The following is a 16,999-nucleotide window of genomic DNA, read 5'->3' on the forward strand; positions in this document are numbered from 1 at the left end:
TTTGCCAAGTTTGAACAATATCGGCAAATGCATGTCCGAGAAATGGTTGAGGACGTGTTCAACATCGGGTTTTTTTGCAACTAAAATGGTTGCCAGTCGGCCATATTTTATCGCATCATGAAAGAAAATGAAGTGCATATGTATACCCTCATGGATTGTCTTTCTGCCAAGTCTGAACAGAATTGGTCAATACTAAATCTCCGAGATATGGTTGCGGACACACGGACAGACGGACGAGACCAAATCCATAAGACCCCGTTTCGGACCAAATCCAACAGGGGCCAAACATATGCAGAGATGGACAAACAAGGGATGAAGGTAATGATAGTAGGGTAGGGGAGAATGCAGGGGGTGGACAAGGTGGATATGGAAGGACAATTTTGAGACAGATTGGAGTGGTTTAACAGGTTCAGAAAATATCATGGTTTTTTTTAGATTGTGGTGAACAGCTGTCTTGAAGACCTGGAGGGAAGAAAGATAGAGGAGAGTGTGGAAGGTGGTTCCACAGGTGGGAAAAAGAGGAATAAATAGGTGGAGTTGAGCACTGGTTCTGGATGTTTGCAGTTTCACGAGGAGGGGTTTTCTGGTGGACCGCGTGCATCCTGTAAAAACCTGTGGTTACAAAGCATGGAGAGGGCAGAGGGTGCAAGACCAGAAACGAGGTGTAAGAAGACAGAGACCACCGACCTGTCAGTGATGGCGAAGTGATAGGCCCATAGACTCAACTTCATCGGGAGAGATTCCAATGATCGTAAAGGCCTTGGTTTCCATGGCTTCAAGCTGAGCAAGGTGTGAGGCAGGTGTGCCAGCCCAAAGGGGAGAGCACCAGGTTGTTATGGTTAGTTCTGTCCACTTTCCACGGCTTAACTTGCATGCAGTAGCTCACACTGCTTTCTGCATGTCCTGATCTTTTTATTCACTTTTTAAGTCAGTGTGATACATTTCGTTATACAGCGGTTGTTAGTTTTACTCATTTCTTCAACCATTTAAGCAAACAATGAAAAATGCAGGCTTTCATGTGTCTTTCACTGAGGAGAGGCTTCAGTCTGGCCACTCTGCCATAAAGCCCAGATCGGTGGAGTGTTGCAGTGATGGTTGTCCTTCTGGACGTTTCTCCCATCTCCACACAGGATCTTTGGAGCTCAGCCAGAGTGACCTTCGGGTTCTTGGTCACCTCCATTACCAAGGCCCTTCTCCCCCGACTGCTCAGTTTGGCCGGGCGGCCAGCTCTAGGAAGAGTCCTGGTTGTTCCAAACTTCTTCCATTTAAGAATTATGGAGGCCACTGTGCTCTTGGGAACCTTCAATGCAGCAGCTATTTTTTTGTCGGCTTCCCCAGATCTGTGTCTCGACACAATCCTGTCTCTGAGCTCTGCAGACAGTTCCTTCTACCTCATGGCTTGGTTTTTGCTCTGATATGCATTGTCAGCTGTGAGACCTTATACAGACAGGTGTGTGCCTTTCCAAATCATGTCCAATCAATTGAATTTACCACAGGTGGACTCCAATCAAGGTGTATAAACATCTCAAAGATGATCAAGAGAAATGGGAGGCACCTGAGCTAAATTTCAAGTGTCATTGCAAAGGGTATGAATACTTATGTAAATGTGATATTTCAGTTTTTTCTTTTTATTAAATTTGCAAAACTTTCGAAAATCCTGTTTTCTCTTTGTCATTATGGGGTATTGAGTGTAGATTGATGAGGGAAAAATGAATTTAAACGATTTCAGAATAAGGCTGCAACATAACAAAATGTGAAAAAAGTGAAGGGGTCTGAATACTTTCTGAATGCACTGTACATGGCAGATACGCAGGGAAATGTTTTCAATTGATCCCCGTCTTTGTTTCTATTTTTTGCAATTGAATAGGACAGCGGGATGGATTTGGCTTGATGGACCTAACAATGCCAAGATGGCGACAGAAACTGCGTTCACTTCGGTCCATGGATTCCATCAGCAATGAAGAGGATTTGAAAGGATCCAATCCCTACGGTTGTCATGGTAGGATCCCGTTACGAGTACGCTGCTTGGAGGTAAAACAGATATTGGTTTGTAGAGGAAGACCTCTGATTTTTAAAAGCCAATCTCAAAGGGAAACCCAAACACATTTATTTATTCTTTCTGAAAACCATTGAAAATCATTAATCACGGTCTAATTTGAAGAGATTTTTAAAAAATTGCTTTGCCATTCACAAAGTGTAGCCTTAAAGTGCCGATTTTCGATTTCCGCCAGTAACGTCAAACTCAGAACCCACCTTGATCCAAATGGCAGCTTACATAGAGAAACTTTGCATGTCGAGCTCGAATTCCGATACTGATTCCACCTTCATTAGCAACTCTGAAGGTTCTCAGTATGTTGAAACCGATCAGTGGGATTTCGAAGAAACCGTTGGAGACAAAACTAGTGATGGAGACGCTTTCGGGGGAATAATGGAGCCGTGTCGTTTCGAGCCTTATGTGAGCAATTCAGATGAAGATGGCTACCATGGAGGTGTGAGTGTAGGTGGAAACGCCGACCACATACATGTTCACAACACATTGGTAGTTTTTGTTTTTCTGTTCAATTGACTATTTATAATGCATTTTGTATTTATTGATAAATCAGTTATATTATTACAGAAGAAATAGATGTCATCACTCGACAGCTGATACCTCTCAGGAGACTGCCGACAAAATTGGTGACAAATGCTTTGTCCCACCATCACAGGCTGACCAGGTTTTCTGTATGTTATGGTATTGTCCCATTTCATACTTTCCCGTTTGTGTGCAGGTCATATCCCACTATTTGTGTCTTTGGTCATATCCCACTGTCGTGTTGGTGCCATACCTCTGCTCTGTCATGCTGTCTCTGTGCCGTGTCATGCCGTCTCCGTGCTGTGTCATGCCGTCTCCATGCTGTGTCATGCCGTCTCCATGCTGTGTCATGCCGTCTCCATGCTGTGTCACGCCATCTCCATGCTGTGTCATGCCATCTCCGTGCTGTGTCATGCCATCTCCGTGCTGTGTCATGCCATCTCCATGCTGTGTCATGCCGTCTCCATGCTGTGTCATGCCGTCTCCATGCTGTGTCATGCCGTCTCCATGCTGTGTCATGCCGTCTCAGTGCTGTATCGTGCCGTCTCCGTGCCGTGTCGTGCTGTCTCCATGCCGTGTCATGCCGTCTCCATGCCGTGTTATGCCGTCTCCATGCTGTGTCATGCCGTCTCCGTGCTGTGTCATGCCGTCTCCATGCCGTGTCATGCCGTCTCCGTGCCGTATCATGCCGTCTCCATGCTGTGTCATGCCGTCTCCATGCTGTGTCATGCCATCTCCATGCTGTGTCATGCCGTCTCCATGCTGTGTCATGCCATCTCCATGCTGTATCATGCCGTCTCCATGCTGTATCATGCCGTCTCCGTGCTGTGTCATGCCGTCTCCGTGCTGTATCATGCCGTCTCCGTGCCGTGTCGTGCCATCTCCGTGCTGTGTCGTGCCCTGCCCCAGTGGAGGGGGGAGTGGTGCTTGGCAGGACAAGAGGGAGGGTGGGGTTGTGGTAGAGTCCCTTTATAGAGAGAGTAGCGACAACGAACGATTTGACGCCATTTTGAGTCCATTCAGTGTGGAGCCGCCGTATGGCGCTAGTGCATTGAACCGTGTATTCCATTATGTTCTCTATGTATGAGAGATGGGAATGGTCTTTTCCATGTTGATAATGAACAAATTATGTGAAGATGACAAAATAGAAGATTTATGACAACTAAGAGCCATATGATAAAGAAGAAAATCACAGAGCTGGTTGTGATTTAACAGTCACAGACATTTAGAACCATGACAAAGAAGGAATGAGCTAGACAGGTACACGTGCTGCTTATTTCAGCCTCATTTTAATTTCAGGGAGGCGAGAGCGAGACTCGAGCTCTCCCCTCCCTGCTTATACATATACATGTACAATACAATGTTAAGAGTTATCTTTGTATTTCTGCAGTTGTTTGACCTTGTTTATCGTGTGTGGGTATATATTTGTGTTTGTTTAATTTTCATATTTAAATTATTAATCTAAACTTTGCTGCATGTTGCCGATCATATATTAATCCCACCAAAAATAGATTAGACCCCCTACCCCCGGCCCCCTCTTTCCCTCTCTCTCTCTCTCCCTCCCTCTATCTCTATCTCTATCTCTATCTCTATCTCTATCTCTCTCTCTCTCTCTCTCTCTCTCTCTCTCTCTCTCACACACACACACACTCTCTAATACATATACAAATTACATATTTACAATCACACACACATACACGCATGTGCTAATGCACTCACATGCGGATAAGTGAACCGCGACATGTGAATAAGGTAACCACTACACCTTCCCCTTCAAGTGCTAATTAATCCACGAGCAATGGATAACAAGCCTGTAAAGCCAAAGCAAAGGCCAGTCTCACTCGCAGCACACAAATATACGCATATGGGACCATTACCACCATCACACTGACCTGGCAGAGAACTGACGAAGAAGTTACTTTCCATCCAACACGACTGACTCTGTTCTCCAAGATTTTCCGTCTTTTAGCATCTGATGGAAATCTATACATCTTGAATCCCTTCTCCGTTCTATTTGTGCACCCACAGGCGCTACAACCTGTCATTTTGTCGTAAAATCGATGTAAAACACGAATGAGAATGCTGCGTACAGCGGGAACGTTAAAACGCTGACCGATATGCGTCCGATCCTGATCCTGTCCACGATGGACTCAAAATGGCTCCACGCAATCACGTGACTAGATTTTTCCGGACCCTCTATGTCGCAACTCTGTATATAAAGGGACTCTAGGTTGTGGTGGGTATTGTTTGGGTGAGGCTTGATGGGGAATTGTGGGGGAATGGTGGTGTGCGGGGGAATGGTGGATACATACATAAATATAACATAAATAGAAGCCACTATAAATAGAAGGTGGTTCATTACACTTGCAGAAATTTATGTTGATAATTGATGATTATTTACAGGTGCTCTTGTGGTAATTGCCAGGCAACAGCAACAGGAAGAGAAGGTACATGTGCTGGTAGCTGGGTAGAGATGGTCTTACAGTTTTGAGGGACGGCTGTTTCTCTCTGCTTAATTATTGGGATGGCATCCTCCCTCAATCGTGGAAGATAACCACAAGATCTAGCCATCTCTGTTGTTTCATAATAGTTCTCTGTAAAATGTTCCAAGCACAAAAGCGAACATTTTGTAGGCCCGATCCACACTCGGGTATTTCGGACAAACATCGTCCAATTTCTGGCAAACTTAGGCTCAATTTTCAGGCATTGATGTAGCAGGAAACCTTGTCGGTTTATATTACTACAACCACCAAGGATGCATCGACTTTATAAATCGCATATCAGAAAAGGTACCTCATATCTATTTTGAAGGGTACCAAGGGATAGATTAGCATTGCTGCAAGGTATTCTGAGCATTTGGGTTCCCCTTTAAACATGGATAATGTAGGAAAACGTTCCTCTTTCAACTTCCCCCATTTCATTTTCTTCCATTAGATCTCAATGTTATCCAGACCATGTTTCGGCTTTCCGGTTTTAAGCGAGCTCGCAGCCTACGTGCCTTACCTGTGAGCCTCAGGACGCGTCGTTGGTGCTGGCTTCAAGCTTCCGGTGGTCAAACGCAGGCCACAGTTGCCCCGGGCCAACCGTCCCACCAAACAGCCGCAGTCCATACGCACCACAAAAGCATCAGCCGGTTATTGGAGCTGAACAATGTAGCTCTGCCCGTGATTGCTCACCTGCCTCGCACTCGTGGTCGAGACATCATTCCTCTGGTTGTGAAGGATAGACCTTCTTCACCGAGATCTGTTGGTGACGAGTTAGAATATCCTGCAGTAACAACATCCATCTTTGGAAAGGTAATTCCTGTTTGATAACAGTTCTCCTACATGGCCAAACTTATAAGATGAAAATGAGATTGATGGAGATTTTTCAGTTGAACATTAGGATAGTGCATGGTAACACGATTATGTAGAACAATAGCTTCATCCAAGTCAGGCCACAAGTTTAATGACCACTCATTTGTAACAGGGCCACCCCAAAAACAACGCCTCTTGTTCTAGTTCTCAAAAAATTAGAATTGTTTGATTGTTTTCCAAAAGGCCTCTTGCACAGCATACAAAGGGTGTCTGGAATGCTTCCGCAAATGTTTTCCTCAAAAACCAAAATAATTGTTTGGATTGACGAGACCCAATAACTTGTCTACGAGTCACGAGGCATGTCTAGTCATGCGCCAGCCTAGCAGCACATGAACATCCAGTGTAATGAGGAGTTCATGACCTAACGGTTTTCTTTTTGGTGATTTAATTTTCTTAACCAAAGTTACTGGGGTTTTTCAGGTTTTTTTGACGCACGTTTTTAAAAAAATGGCAGACTGATATGGATCCGGATCCGGATCTCCACCAAATTCGATATCAATTTGTCCTGGTCACACACCCAACCTCTCCACCACGTTTCGTCCAAATCCATCCATAACTTTTTGAGATATCCTGCTATGTATCGTTTTTGGCCCTATCTCCCAATGGTGAAGAATCACTTTAAAAAAATAATAATTCCCATATCCGAAACCATATTCAGATCTTCACCAAAATCGAATCGAATCGTCCATGTCACACACCCAACCGGTTCACCAATGTTCGTCCAAATCAGTCCACAACTTTTTGAGATATCCTGCTATGTATCGTTTTTGGCCATATCTCCCAATGGTGAAGAATCACTTAGAAAATTCTAGTAGCCGGATCAGGATCTTCACCAAAATCTAATCATTTCGTCCTCCTGACATATGCTACATCTCTGCTAAATTTCATCCAAATCCGTTCACAACTTTTTGAGATATATGGTTCACAAACGAACAAACAAACAAACAAACAAACAAACAGACAAACAGACAGGGGTGAAAACATAACCTCCATCCACCTTTGGTGGCGGAGGTAAAAATGCATTGCATGACTTAAATAAATAGCACAGCAAAGCCGGCGATACCCCTCAGCCCATGCATGGTGGAAACCAATTTCAAGTTGGCTGCCGTGGCGGCCATATTGAAAATTGCAGCGCGCCCATTTTCCAAAGGAACCTTCCTCTACTCAACCCAAACACACACTGCAAAGATGGATTTAATCAGACAAGCCGTTCTGCTCGAAATTGACGGAAACCAATTTCAAGATGGCTGCCGTGGCGGCCATATTGAAAATCGCAGCGCGCCCATTTTCCAAAGGAACCTTCCTCTACTCAACCTCAACACACACTGCAAACATGGATTTAATCGGACAAGCCGTTCTGCTCGAAATTGACGGAAACCAAAAGTTGACGGACGCCCGGACACCCGGACGCCCGGACGACGCACGTGACGACAATACCCCTTAGCCCAATTTGGGCTGAGGGGTGAAAAGGATTCTGTTCAAAGTTTATTGTTAATGAATACAGCTTCAGTATCTGGAAGAGTTGGAAAATCACTTGTACATTTCGTTTGTAGAATGAAGAACTAGTCTTGTAAGTGAACGCTTGTGTCGGCCTGTGTCAGAGGATAGGTAGACAATAACTTATGAAACTATAACGGCACTCGGTGGAGAGCACACCTCCACCAAGCTGAACAGTTTAGGGTTTGTATCCACTGATAGGCCGAATCGGGATCTGGACCTGAACGAAAATCTAATCGGCTTGTTCTTGTCACCTGACCAACTCATCCACCAAGTTTTTCCCCATAGTCCATTTACAACTTTTTGAGATATCCTGCTATGTATCGTTTTTGGCCCTTTCTCCCAATAGTGAGGAATCACATAAAAAATCTAGTAGCCGGATCCGGATCTTCACCAAAATCTAATGATTTTGTCCTTGTCACACACCCAATCTCTCCACCAAATTTCGCCCGAATCTATCCACAACTTTTTGAGATATCCCGTTCACAAACAAACAAACAAGAAGACGTCATGCGTAGCACGATACTTGCAAAATTCGCCGCCCCCCCCCCCCCCAGACCCAAAAAAAGTTTTCCAATGATACAGCAAATTGTCCATTTCATGAAGATTAAAATTTACAATCTTGATCAAAGCTCGGGTCAACAGGACGAAAAGTGACGATTTTTCAGATGAAAAATGATGATTTTGGAAGGTTGACCTTGAGTTGACCTTTGACCTTTTGACCTCAAAAATAGTTAGTTTCCCTATTTATTGACTCAATGTGCAAATGCTGTTCAATTTTCAAGTCAATCGGATGAAAATTGAGGATATTAAAAATTTGGCCTATGTTGACCTTTTGGCCTATGTTGACCTCAAAAATAGATGGTGGTTGAATTCAGTGACCATATATATAAATCCTCTTAGAAGTTCAAGTCAATCAAATGAAAATTGGTGATTTTAGAAATTTGGCCTATGTTGACCTTTTGGCCTGTGTTTACCTAAATTATAATACGTGGTTGAATTCAGTGACCAGATATGCAAGTTATCTTCAAATTTCAAGTCAATTGGATGAAAATTGAGGATTTTAGAAATTTGGCCTATGTTGACCATTTGGCCGATGTTGACCTGAAGAATACTTGGTGGTTGAATTCAGTGACCAGATATGCAAGTCCTCTTCAAATTTCAAGTCAATCGGACGAAAATTGAGGATTTTAGAAATTTGGCCTATGTTGACCTTTTGGCCTGTGTTTACCTAAATTATAATACGTGGTTGAATTCAGTGACCAGATATGCAAGTTATCTTCAAATTTCAAGTCAATTGGATGAAAATTGAGGATTTTAGAAATTTGGCCTATGTTGACAATTTGGCCGATGTTGACCTGAAGAATACTTGGTGGTTGAATTCAGTGACCAGATATGCAAGTCCTCTTCAAATTTCAAGTCAATCGGACGAAAATTGAGGATTTTAGAAATTTGGCCTATGTTGACCTTTTGGCCTATGTTGACCTTTTGGCCTATGTTCACCTAAAATATAATTTGTGGTTGAATTCAGTGACCAGATATGCAAGTCCTTTTCAAATTTCAAGTCAATTTGATCAGAATTGAGGATTTTAGAAATTTGGCCTATGTTGACCTTTTGGCCTATGTTGACCTCAAGAATACTTGGTGGTTGAATTCAGTGACCAGATATGCAAGTCCTCTTCAAATTTCAAGTCAATTGGATGAAAATTGAGGATTTTAGAAATTTGGCCTATGTTGACCATTTGGCCTATGCTGACCTCAAAAATACTTTGTGGTTGAATTCAGTGACCAGATATGCAAGTCCTTTTCAAATTTCAAGTCAATTTGATCAGAATTGAGGATTTTAGAAATTTGGCCTATGTTGACCTTTTGGCCTATGTTGACCTCAAGAATACTTGGTGGTTGAATTCAGTGACCAGATATGCAAGTCCTCTTCAAATTTCAAGTCAATCGGTTGAAAATTGAGGATTTTAGAAATTTAGCAAATTTGGTGACCTTTGACCTATGTTGACCTTTTGACCTATTGACCCCAAAACAATAGGCTTCTTGCTTTTGACAAACTCTACCCTTTGGTGAAGTTTGGTGAAGATCGGTTGAAAATTGTGACCTGTAGGCCGGTGACAAACAAACAAACAGACAGACAAACAGACAGACTGTCAGACAGACTGTCAGACAGACAGACAGACAGACAGACAGAACCACAAACACAACCGACCAACATACTTGAAAAATCTTCGATTTTGCAAGTAACAAACAAACAATCAAACAGACAGATTGGGGTGAAAACATCATCTGCCCACCTTGAGTGGGAGAGGTGATCAACAGGACATCGATTTAAATCCGAATAAAAGTCTTCCGACGAATGGGTTAATGCCCAAAACATCAGCTTATCACAACCCATAATCAACATGTTATTGATTTCATCCATATGTTTCATTTGTTGTGTTTGCTTATTACCTCCACCACTAAAGGTCCCCCCCCCCCCCCCCCCCCATGTCTGTCTGTCTGTCTGTGAACACGATATTTCAAAATGTTGTGGAAGAGTTATGACAAAACTTGGTGGATGAGTTGGGTGGGTGACAAGAACAAGGCGATTAGAGTTTGGTTTCAGGTCTGGATCCAGATCCTGGGTTGGAATCATCAGCAGCACAGGTGTGCTCCAAGCGAATGATGCTACCTATAGCCAAGTGCTGCACACAAAGGAAAATGATAATACTGTAGCGGCTACCGCTGGGTTTTCACAATCGCCTTGCACCTATCAAGGACGCGGAGCGATCACCATGCCGGGCTCGTCCAGGACGCCCGGGCAGGCTCGCCCTCAACTTGCCAGGCCGCAGCCAGGACGCTGGGCCACGCCCCCTCTCGCCTTTCCTGGGCAAACGCTCCGGGATAATATGTATATATATTGCTGCCCGATAAACGGGCTTTTCAGAGTGCCTGAGTGTTTGGTTTGATTAAAGCAACTCGGATGAATTCCAGCTTTTTGTCGCGTCCATTCTTCCGATCGACGTGGGAGCCCCCAGCTCCTTCATTGGTGACCTACCGACATGGACACGGCAGTCGCCCTTAAACTGCCTACCTTCTGGGAGGCTCACGCGGCGGTTTGGTTCGCACAGGCGGATTCCCTGTTCGCCCTGCGAGGCATCACGGCCGACGACACCCGCTTCCACCATGTGGTAGCAGCGCTCGGTTCGGCCACCGCGGCCCGCGCCCTGAGCCTCCTCGAGAGCCCGCCAGCCGCTGACAAATACGGCGCGATTAAGAAGCTTCTCCTCGACGCTTTCGCCCTCCCATCGGCAGAACGCGCACGGTGCCTGCTCGACCTGCCCGAGCTCGGCGACACGCGCCCTTCCGAGCGAATGGACTACATGCTTTCACTGCTCGGCGAGCACTCTCCGGCATTCCTGTTCCGGGAGCTGTTCCTCCATCAGCTGCCTAACCCGGTACGCCTCGCCCTGGCAAGCACGACGATCACAGATCCCCGGGCCCTTGCCAGAGAAGCCGACAACATCGCCGCCGCAGGACAGCGCATCGCAGCGGCGACATGGGACCCACCGCCGTCCGACGCAACACCCATGGTGCCCGAGCACCCGGCACGGTCGACGACCGAACTGCCGACGCAATTGGCGACCGCTACCCCGAGCCGACCACCTCCAGCACGACGACCGGGGCCTCCACCTGACCAAGCATGGTGTTACTATCATGCCAGGTTCGGACAGAAGGCCCGGACATGCCGACCCCCGTGCACCTTCGGCAGGCCGGGAAACGGCCGGGCCGGCGTTCATTACCAGCCATGAGCGCCGGCCACACGGGCAACTTACTGTTCATCACGGATAAAGCGTCCGGACGGCGCTTCCTTTGCGACACCGGCGCCCAACTGAGCGTCATACCCGCCTCTGACCAGGACAGGCAATCCGCGGTTTGCGGCCCCTCCTTGGTTGCGGCCAACGGATCGACCATCGGCACCTTCGGCCCGCGCAACGTCACCCTCTGCTTCGGCGGCCAACGCTTTGCTTGGACGTTTGTAACCGCAAACGTGCCCATGGCTCTGCTAGGCGCCGACTTCCTCTGCGCACACGGACTGCTGGTGGACGTCCAACGGCGTCGTTTAATCAACGCCGAAACCTTCAGCTCCCTGGTATGCACATTGAGCAGCTCCGCGCCGACCGAGCTGGCATGCGCCGTCCCGGCGGCGAACGAGTTTGCTCGCCTGCTCACGGAGTTCCCGGCCCTCACGCGGCCGACGTTTTCGGCCGTCGCAGTACGGCATGGGATCGAGCACCACATACCAACCACGGGCCCACCGGTCTACACCAGGGCCCGCCGCCTCGACCCAGCCAAGCTCGCCGTGGCGAAGGCCAAATTCGACGCGTTGGAGCACCTCGGCATCGTGCGGCGCTCCGATAGCGCGTGGGCCTCGCCACTGCACATCGTGCCAAAGCCGGGGGGTGGATGGCGCCCGTGTGGCGACTACCGCCGTCTCAATGACGCTACCACCCCCGACAGGTACCCGATCCCGCATATCCAAGACTTCTCCGCCCGTCTGGCGGGACGGGTCATTTTTTCGAAAATTGATCTCATACGGGGATATCACCATGTACCTGTCAGGGCGGCCGACGTCCCTAAAACGGCAGTCATCACGCCGTTCGTCTTATTCAAATTCTTGCGGATGCCGTTTGGTCTCAAGAACACGGCTCAGGCGTTCCAGCGCTTGATGGACGGCGTGCTGCGTGACCTGCCGTTCCTTTTCGTTTACCTGGACGACATCCTCGTCACCAGCACGTCCCGGGCCGAGCACCTCCTCCACCTCCGAACACTGTTCGGGCGCCTCTGCGAGCACGGCCTCATCGTCAACCCGGCCAAATGCCACTTCGGCACGACGGCCGTTGATTTTTTGGGCCACCACATCACCAAGAACGGGGCCGTGCCGCTGCCAACCAAGGTCGAGGCCATCACCACGTTCCCGCGTCCCCGCACCATAAAGGCCCTGCAGGAATTCCTGGGAATGGTGAATTTTTATCACCGCTTCGTGCCCCGCGCTGCTCAACTCATGCGGCCCCTCTACGAAGCCCTCCGGGGCAAGCCGGCCAAGCACGACATCGCCTGGTCCGCAGCAATGGATGCGGCCTTCCAAAGCTCAAAGCGGGCCCTCGCCGACGCAACACTGCTCGCTCACCCGGTGCTCAACGCTCCCATCGCCCTCACCACGGATGCCTCCGACTACGCGGTGGGCGCCGTACATGAGCAATGGGTGAACGGGGTTTGGCAGCCACTCGCTTTTTTCAGCCGGCAGCTCCGGCCGATCGAGCTCAAATACAGCACGTTTGACCAGGAGCTCCTCGGTCTACACCTGGCCGTCCGCCATTTCCGCCACCTCCTGGAGGGCCGACCTTTCATGGCGTTCGTCGACCACAAGCCGTTGGTTTACGCCATGGCCAAGGTCACGGAGCCGTGGTCGGCCCGCCAACAGCGCCACCTCTCCGCCGTGTCGGAGTTTACCACGGACATCCGGCACGTCGCCGGCAAAAACAACGCCGTGGCCGACTGTCTTTCCCGGGCCAGCGCGAACGCGGTCCACCTGGGCGTGGACTTTGCGCTTATGGCGGCGGACCAAACCACCGACACCACGGTGCAAGCCCTCCGGGCGGCGGACACGGGCCTCCGCCTGGCCGACATCCCCTTCGCAGACACTGTCCTGCTCTGCGACGTCTCCCAAGGCCAGCCTCGCCCCATCGTGCCCGTCACCTGGCAACGCCGCATCTTCGCCTCCCTCCACGGCCTTTCCCACCCGGGCCGGAAAGCTTCCCAGAAGCTGGTGTCGGCGCGATTCGTCTGGCACGGCCTTCGTCGGGACGTCCGCGATTGGACCAGCACCTGCACGGCCTGCCAACGGGCCAAGGTCCACCGACACACCCAGGCCCCGCTGGCACCTTTCACCGTGCCCGAACGACGTTTCGACCACATCAACATGGATCTGGTGGGCCCCCTCCCCCCATCACGGGGGTTCACACACCTACTCACCATGGTGGACAGGACCACCAGGTGGCCGGAGGCCGTTCCCCTCGTCTCCACCACCACCGCCGACGTGGCGCAGGCTTTCATCGCCACCTGGGTCGCCCGCTTCGGCGCACCGGCGGACATCTCGTCAGACCGCGGACCACAGTTCACCTCCGAGCTGTGGGGCGCGGTCGCCCGCAACCTGGGGGTCAAGCTCCACCGTACTACGGCCTACCACCCCCAAGCAAACGGGTTGTGCGAGCGATTCCACCGCTCCATGAAGGCCGCGCTCATGGCCGGCCTTCAAGACGGCGGTTGGGCCGACCGGCTGCCGTGGGTCCTTTTGGGCCTCCGCACGGCCCCCAAGGAGGACCTCCAGGCATCCACCGCCGAGCTTGTCTATGGCCAGGCGCTACGCGTCCCGGGCGAATTCGTGCCCGACGCTACCAGTCCCTGGTCCGCAGCTCACCAGCGCTCGGACCTCCAGGAGGCCGCCCGACGGTTTGCCCCCGTGCCAACATCCCACCACGGTGACCCCCAGTCCTACGTCCCCCCAGCACTTCGCACAGCGGAGTATGTTTTTGTGCGTCACGACGCACATCGGGGGCCACTCCGGCCGCCGTACGACGGGCCCTTCCGGGTGCTGCGACGGGACGACAAGTCGTTCGTCATCGACATCGGCGGCAGGTCGGACCGGATTGTGGTGGACCGCCTCAAGCCGGCGCACGTGGACGTCGACCACCCACCACGGGTGGCCCTTCCGCCACGGCGAGGCCGCCCCCCGTCCACGGTGCCCCCCACTCGACCGCCCACCACCACACCGGACCCCCTCCCACGACCCGCCAGGGGTCGCTTCGGCCGGGTCATCAGGACCCCCCTCAAATTGACCCTGCCGGTGCAAGTCGATTCTGGGGGGACGTGTGTAGCGGCTACCGCTGGGTTTTCACAATCGCCTTGCACCTATCAAGGACGCGGAGCGATCACCATGCCGGGCTCGTCCAGGACGCCCGGGCAGGCCCGCGCTCAACTTGCCAGGCCGCTGGGCCACGCCCCCTCTCGCCTTTCCTGGGCAAACGCTCCGGGATAATATGTATATATATTGCTGCCCGATAAACGGGCTTTTCAGAGTGCCTGAGTGTTTGGTTTGATTAAAGCAACTCGGATGAATTCCAGCTTTTTGTCGCGTCCATTCTTCCGATCGACGTGGGAGCCCCAGCTCCTTCAATACTAAGATTAGGAAGTTTGCAAACATCGGAGGCATTATATCAATGGTATATTTTATTTTTTGCAGGTCCGTTCACAGGCCTCTGATTGTCTGGGACTGCCCTTCTCATTGTCTTTGTGGCACAACACCCTGAAAGAAATCGGAGGTAGTTTTGGCTCCGGTGTGCTGTCCTACTTCCTACACCTGCGATGGTTGCTCCTATTCAATGCCCTGGCTTTGTGTCTCAACATTATCTTCTTGCTGATTCCTCAGCTCCTTCACCCTCCGGAACACGAGCGCGTGAAACCCTTCCCTATCCTGGAGTTGTTCACAGGAACGGTTTGTGGGTTTTGTTTTCTTCTTTCTCTCTGTCTCTCACTGAATGAGCTGAACACCAGGTGGTGGAAGGTTACCTGAGGTAGAGAGACAGAGGGGAACAGGTGGCAAAAAATACACACATTGCAATATGAGAAGGGGAGCCATTGGTGAGGTTGGTGGGTAAAGGGAAAGTGGATCAGCAGGTGTAGAGGACTTCAGGAGTGGCCATGGGCGACACCATAAGGAATGATTGGATCAGCAGGTGTAGAGGACTTCAGGAATGGCCATGGGCGACACCATAAGGAATGATTGGATCAGCAGGTGTAGAGGATTTCAGGAGTGGCCATGGGCGACACCTTGAGGAATGATTGTATCAGCAGGTGTAGAGGACTTCAGGAGTGGCCATGGGCGACACCTTGAGGAACGATGGGCAACATAATTGGAAGACTAAAGGAAGCAGCTTGTGGTAGAACAGACAAAGGAAGCCATTCCACAGATGAGGGATAGGTAGGATGAAGGAATTAAAGTCAACATAAAGATTGGACTCTCCCGTGCTTTTTACCTCTGCCACTAAATGTGTATGGAGGTTATGTGTTCACCCCTGTCTGTCTGTCTGTCTGTCTGTCCGTTTGTGAACAATATATCTCAAAAGTTGTGGACGGATTCGGACAAAATTTTGGCAGAGAGGTAGCGTGTGTGACAAGGAGGAAATGATTAGATTTTGGTGAAGATCCGGATCCGGATCCGGCTACGAGAATTTTTAATTGTTCTTCACCATTGGGAGATCGGGCCAAAAACGATACATAGCAGGATATCTGAAAAGTTATGGACGGATTTGGATGAAACTTGGTGGACCGGTTGGGTGTCTGTCAAGGACGATTCGATTCGATTTTGGTGAAGATCTGAATATGGATTCCGATATGAGAATTATTTAATTATTAAGTGATTCTTCACCATTGCGGGAGATCGGGCCAAAAACAATACATAGCAGGATATCTGAAAAAGTTCTGGACCGGTTTGGACGACACTTGGTGGAGAAGTTGTGTGTGTCAAAAGGACTAATCGATTCGATTTTGGCGAAGATCTGAATATGGATTCGGTTACATGAATTATTTAATTTTTAAGTGATTCTTCAACATTGAGAGATCGGGTGAAAAGCGATACGTAACATGATATTTAAAGAAGTTATGGACGAGTTATGACAAACCTTGTTGGACTAGTTGTTTTGGTGATAAGAACAAGCCGATTATATTTTGGTTCAGGTCTGAATCCAGATCCGGCCTGTCAGTGATACAAAACGTAAACTGCTCACCAGGCGGAGGTATGCTCGCTACTGAGTGCCGATCCAGTTCTTTCTTGTCTTGTACTGCCATATGTTTGAAGAGTTTCACACTTATCAATGACACACCTTAATTTATGCAACACTAAGTTAATTGGTAGTGTTCCTTGGTTCACAAAATTCCCAAAGTATTTTCAGTTCGGTCAGATTCTCACAGAAATTACAAGGCCTAACAATGAAGTCACTATACAGGATATATACAGTGCCTATAGAAAGCCTACACCCTCTTTCAAAATTTTCACCTTTTGTTGCCTTATACCCTGAAATAAAAATGCATTAAATCAGACGTTTTCCACCTTTATTTACACACCGTAACCCACAACTTCCAAGTGAAAAACAAATTCTACAAATTTCAGGAAATAAATTAAAAATACCAAACTAGTATATCTTTGTCGGATAAGTGTTCAACCGCCCCACCCCCTTATAGGCATTTGTATATTAGCTCAGGTGTAACCAATCACCTTCAAAACCACACACCAAGTTAATTGGCCTCCACCTGTGTTAAATTGCAGTGATTCTGATTATCTCAGAATAAAATCAGCTCTTCCTGCAGCTTTCCTCTACTGAGTAGTGCATTTCACAGCAAAGACTCAACCATGAGCACCAAGGAGCTTTCAAAAGATCTCCAGGATAAAGTTGTGGAAAGGCCCAGACCAGGGTACAGGTATAAAAAATATTTCAAGGGCCTTGAATATCCCTTGGAGCACAGTCAAGAC

The 16,999-nt window shown here is 48.9% G+C and overlaps 2 protein-coding genes across 9 annotated transcripts in view; one reads left to right on the forward strand and one right to left on the reverse strand.

The window, feature by feature from the left end:
* The window catches only part of TMC7 (transmembrane channel like 7), a 116,430-nt gene extending 110,794 nt beyond the window's left edge, over positions 1 to 5,636 (reverse strand). The window contains exon 1 of the mRNA XM_068126263.2: positions 5,576 to 5,636. The gene's annotated coding sequence lies outside the window, so the exon portion shown is untranslated. The remainder of the gene's footprint in view (positions 1 to 5,575) is intronic.
* LOC137433858 (transmembrane channel-like protein 6) overlaps positions 1 to 16,999 on the forward strand; it is a 95,336-nt gene that overhangs the window by 35,232 nt on the left and 43,105 nt on the right. For 5 of the 8 annotated variants that reach the window (XM_078786011.1, XM_068126265.2, XM_078786013.1 and 2 more), the window contains 3 exons: positions 1,868 to 1,999; positions 5,507 to 5,868; positions 14,714 to 14,965. In XM_078786011.1, the coding sequence (XP_078642137.1) occupies positions 1,868 to 1,999; positions 5,507 to 5,868; positions 14,714 to 14,965 (746 nt within the window). The remainder of the gene's footprint in view (positions 1 to 1,867; positions 2,000 to 5,506; positions 5,869 to 14,713; positions 14,966 to 16,999) is intronic. The other 3 variants (XM_078786014.1, XM_068126266.2, XM_078786015.1) reach the window with 1 other exon arrangement.

Source organism: Myxine glutinosa, chromosome 10 (assembly GCF_964187855.1).
Source record: "Myxine glutinosa chromosome 10, kmMyxGlut1.1, whole genome shotgun sequence".
Taxonomy (NCBI): Eukaryota; Metazoa; Chordata; class Myxini; order Myxiniformes; family Myxinidae; genus Myxine; species Myxine glutinosa.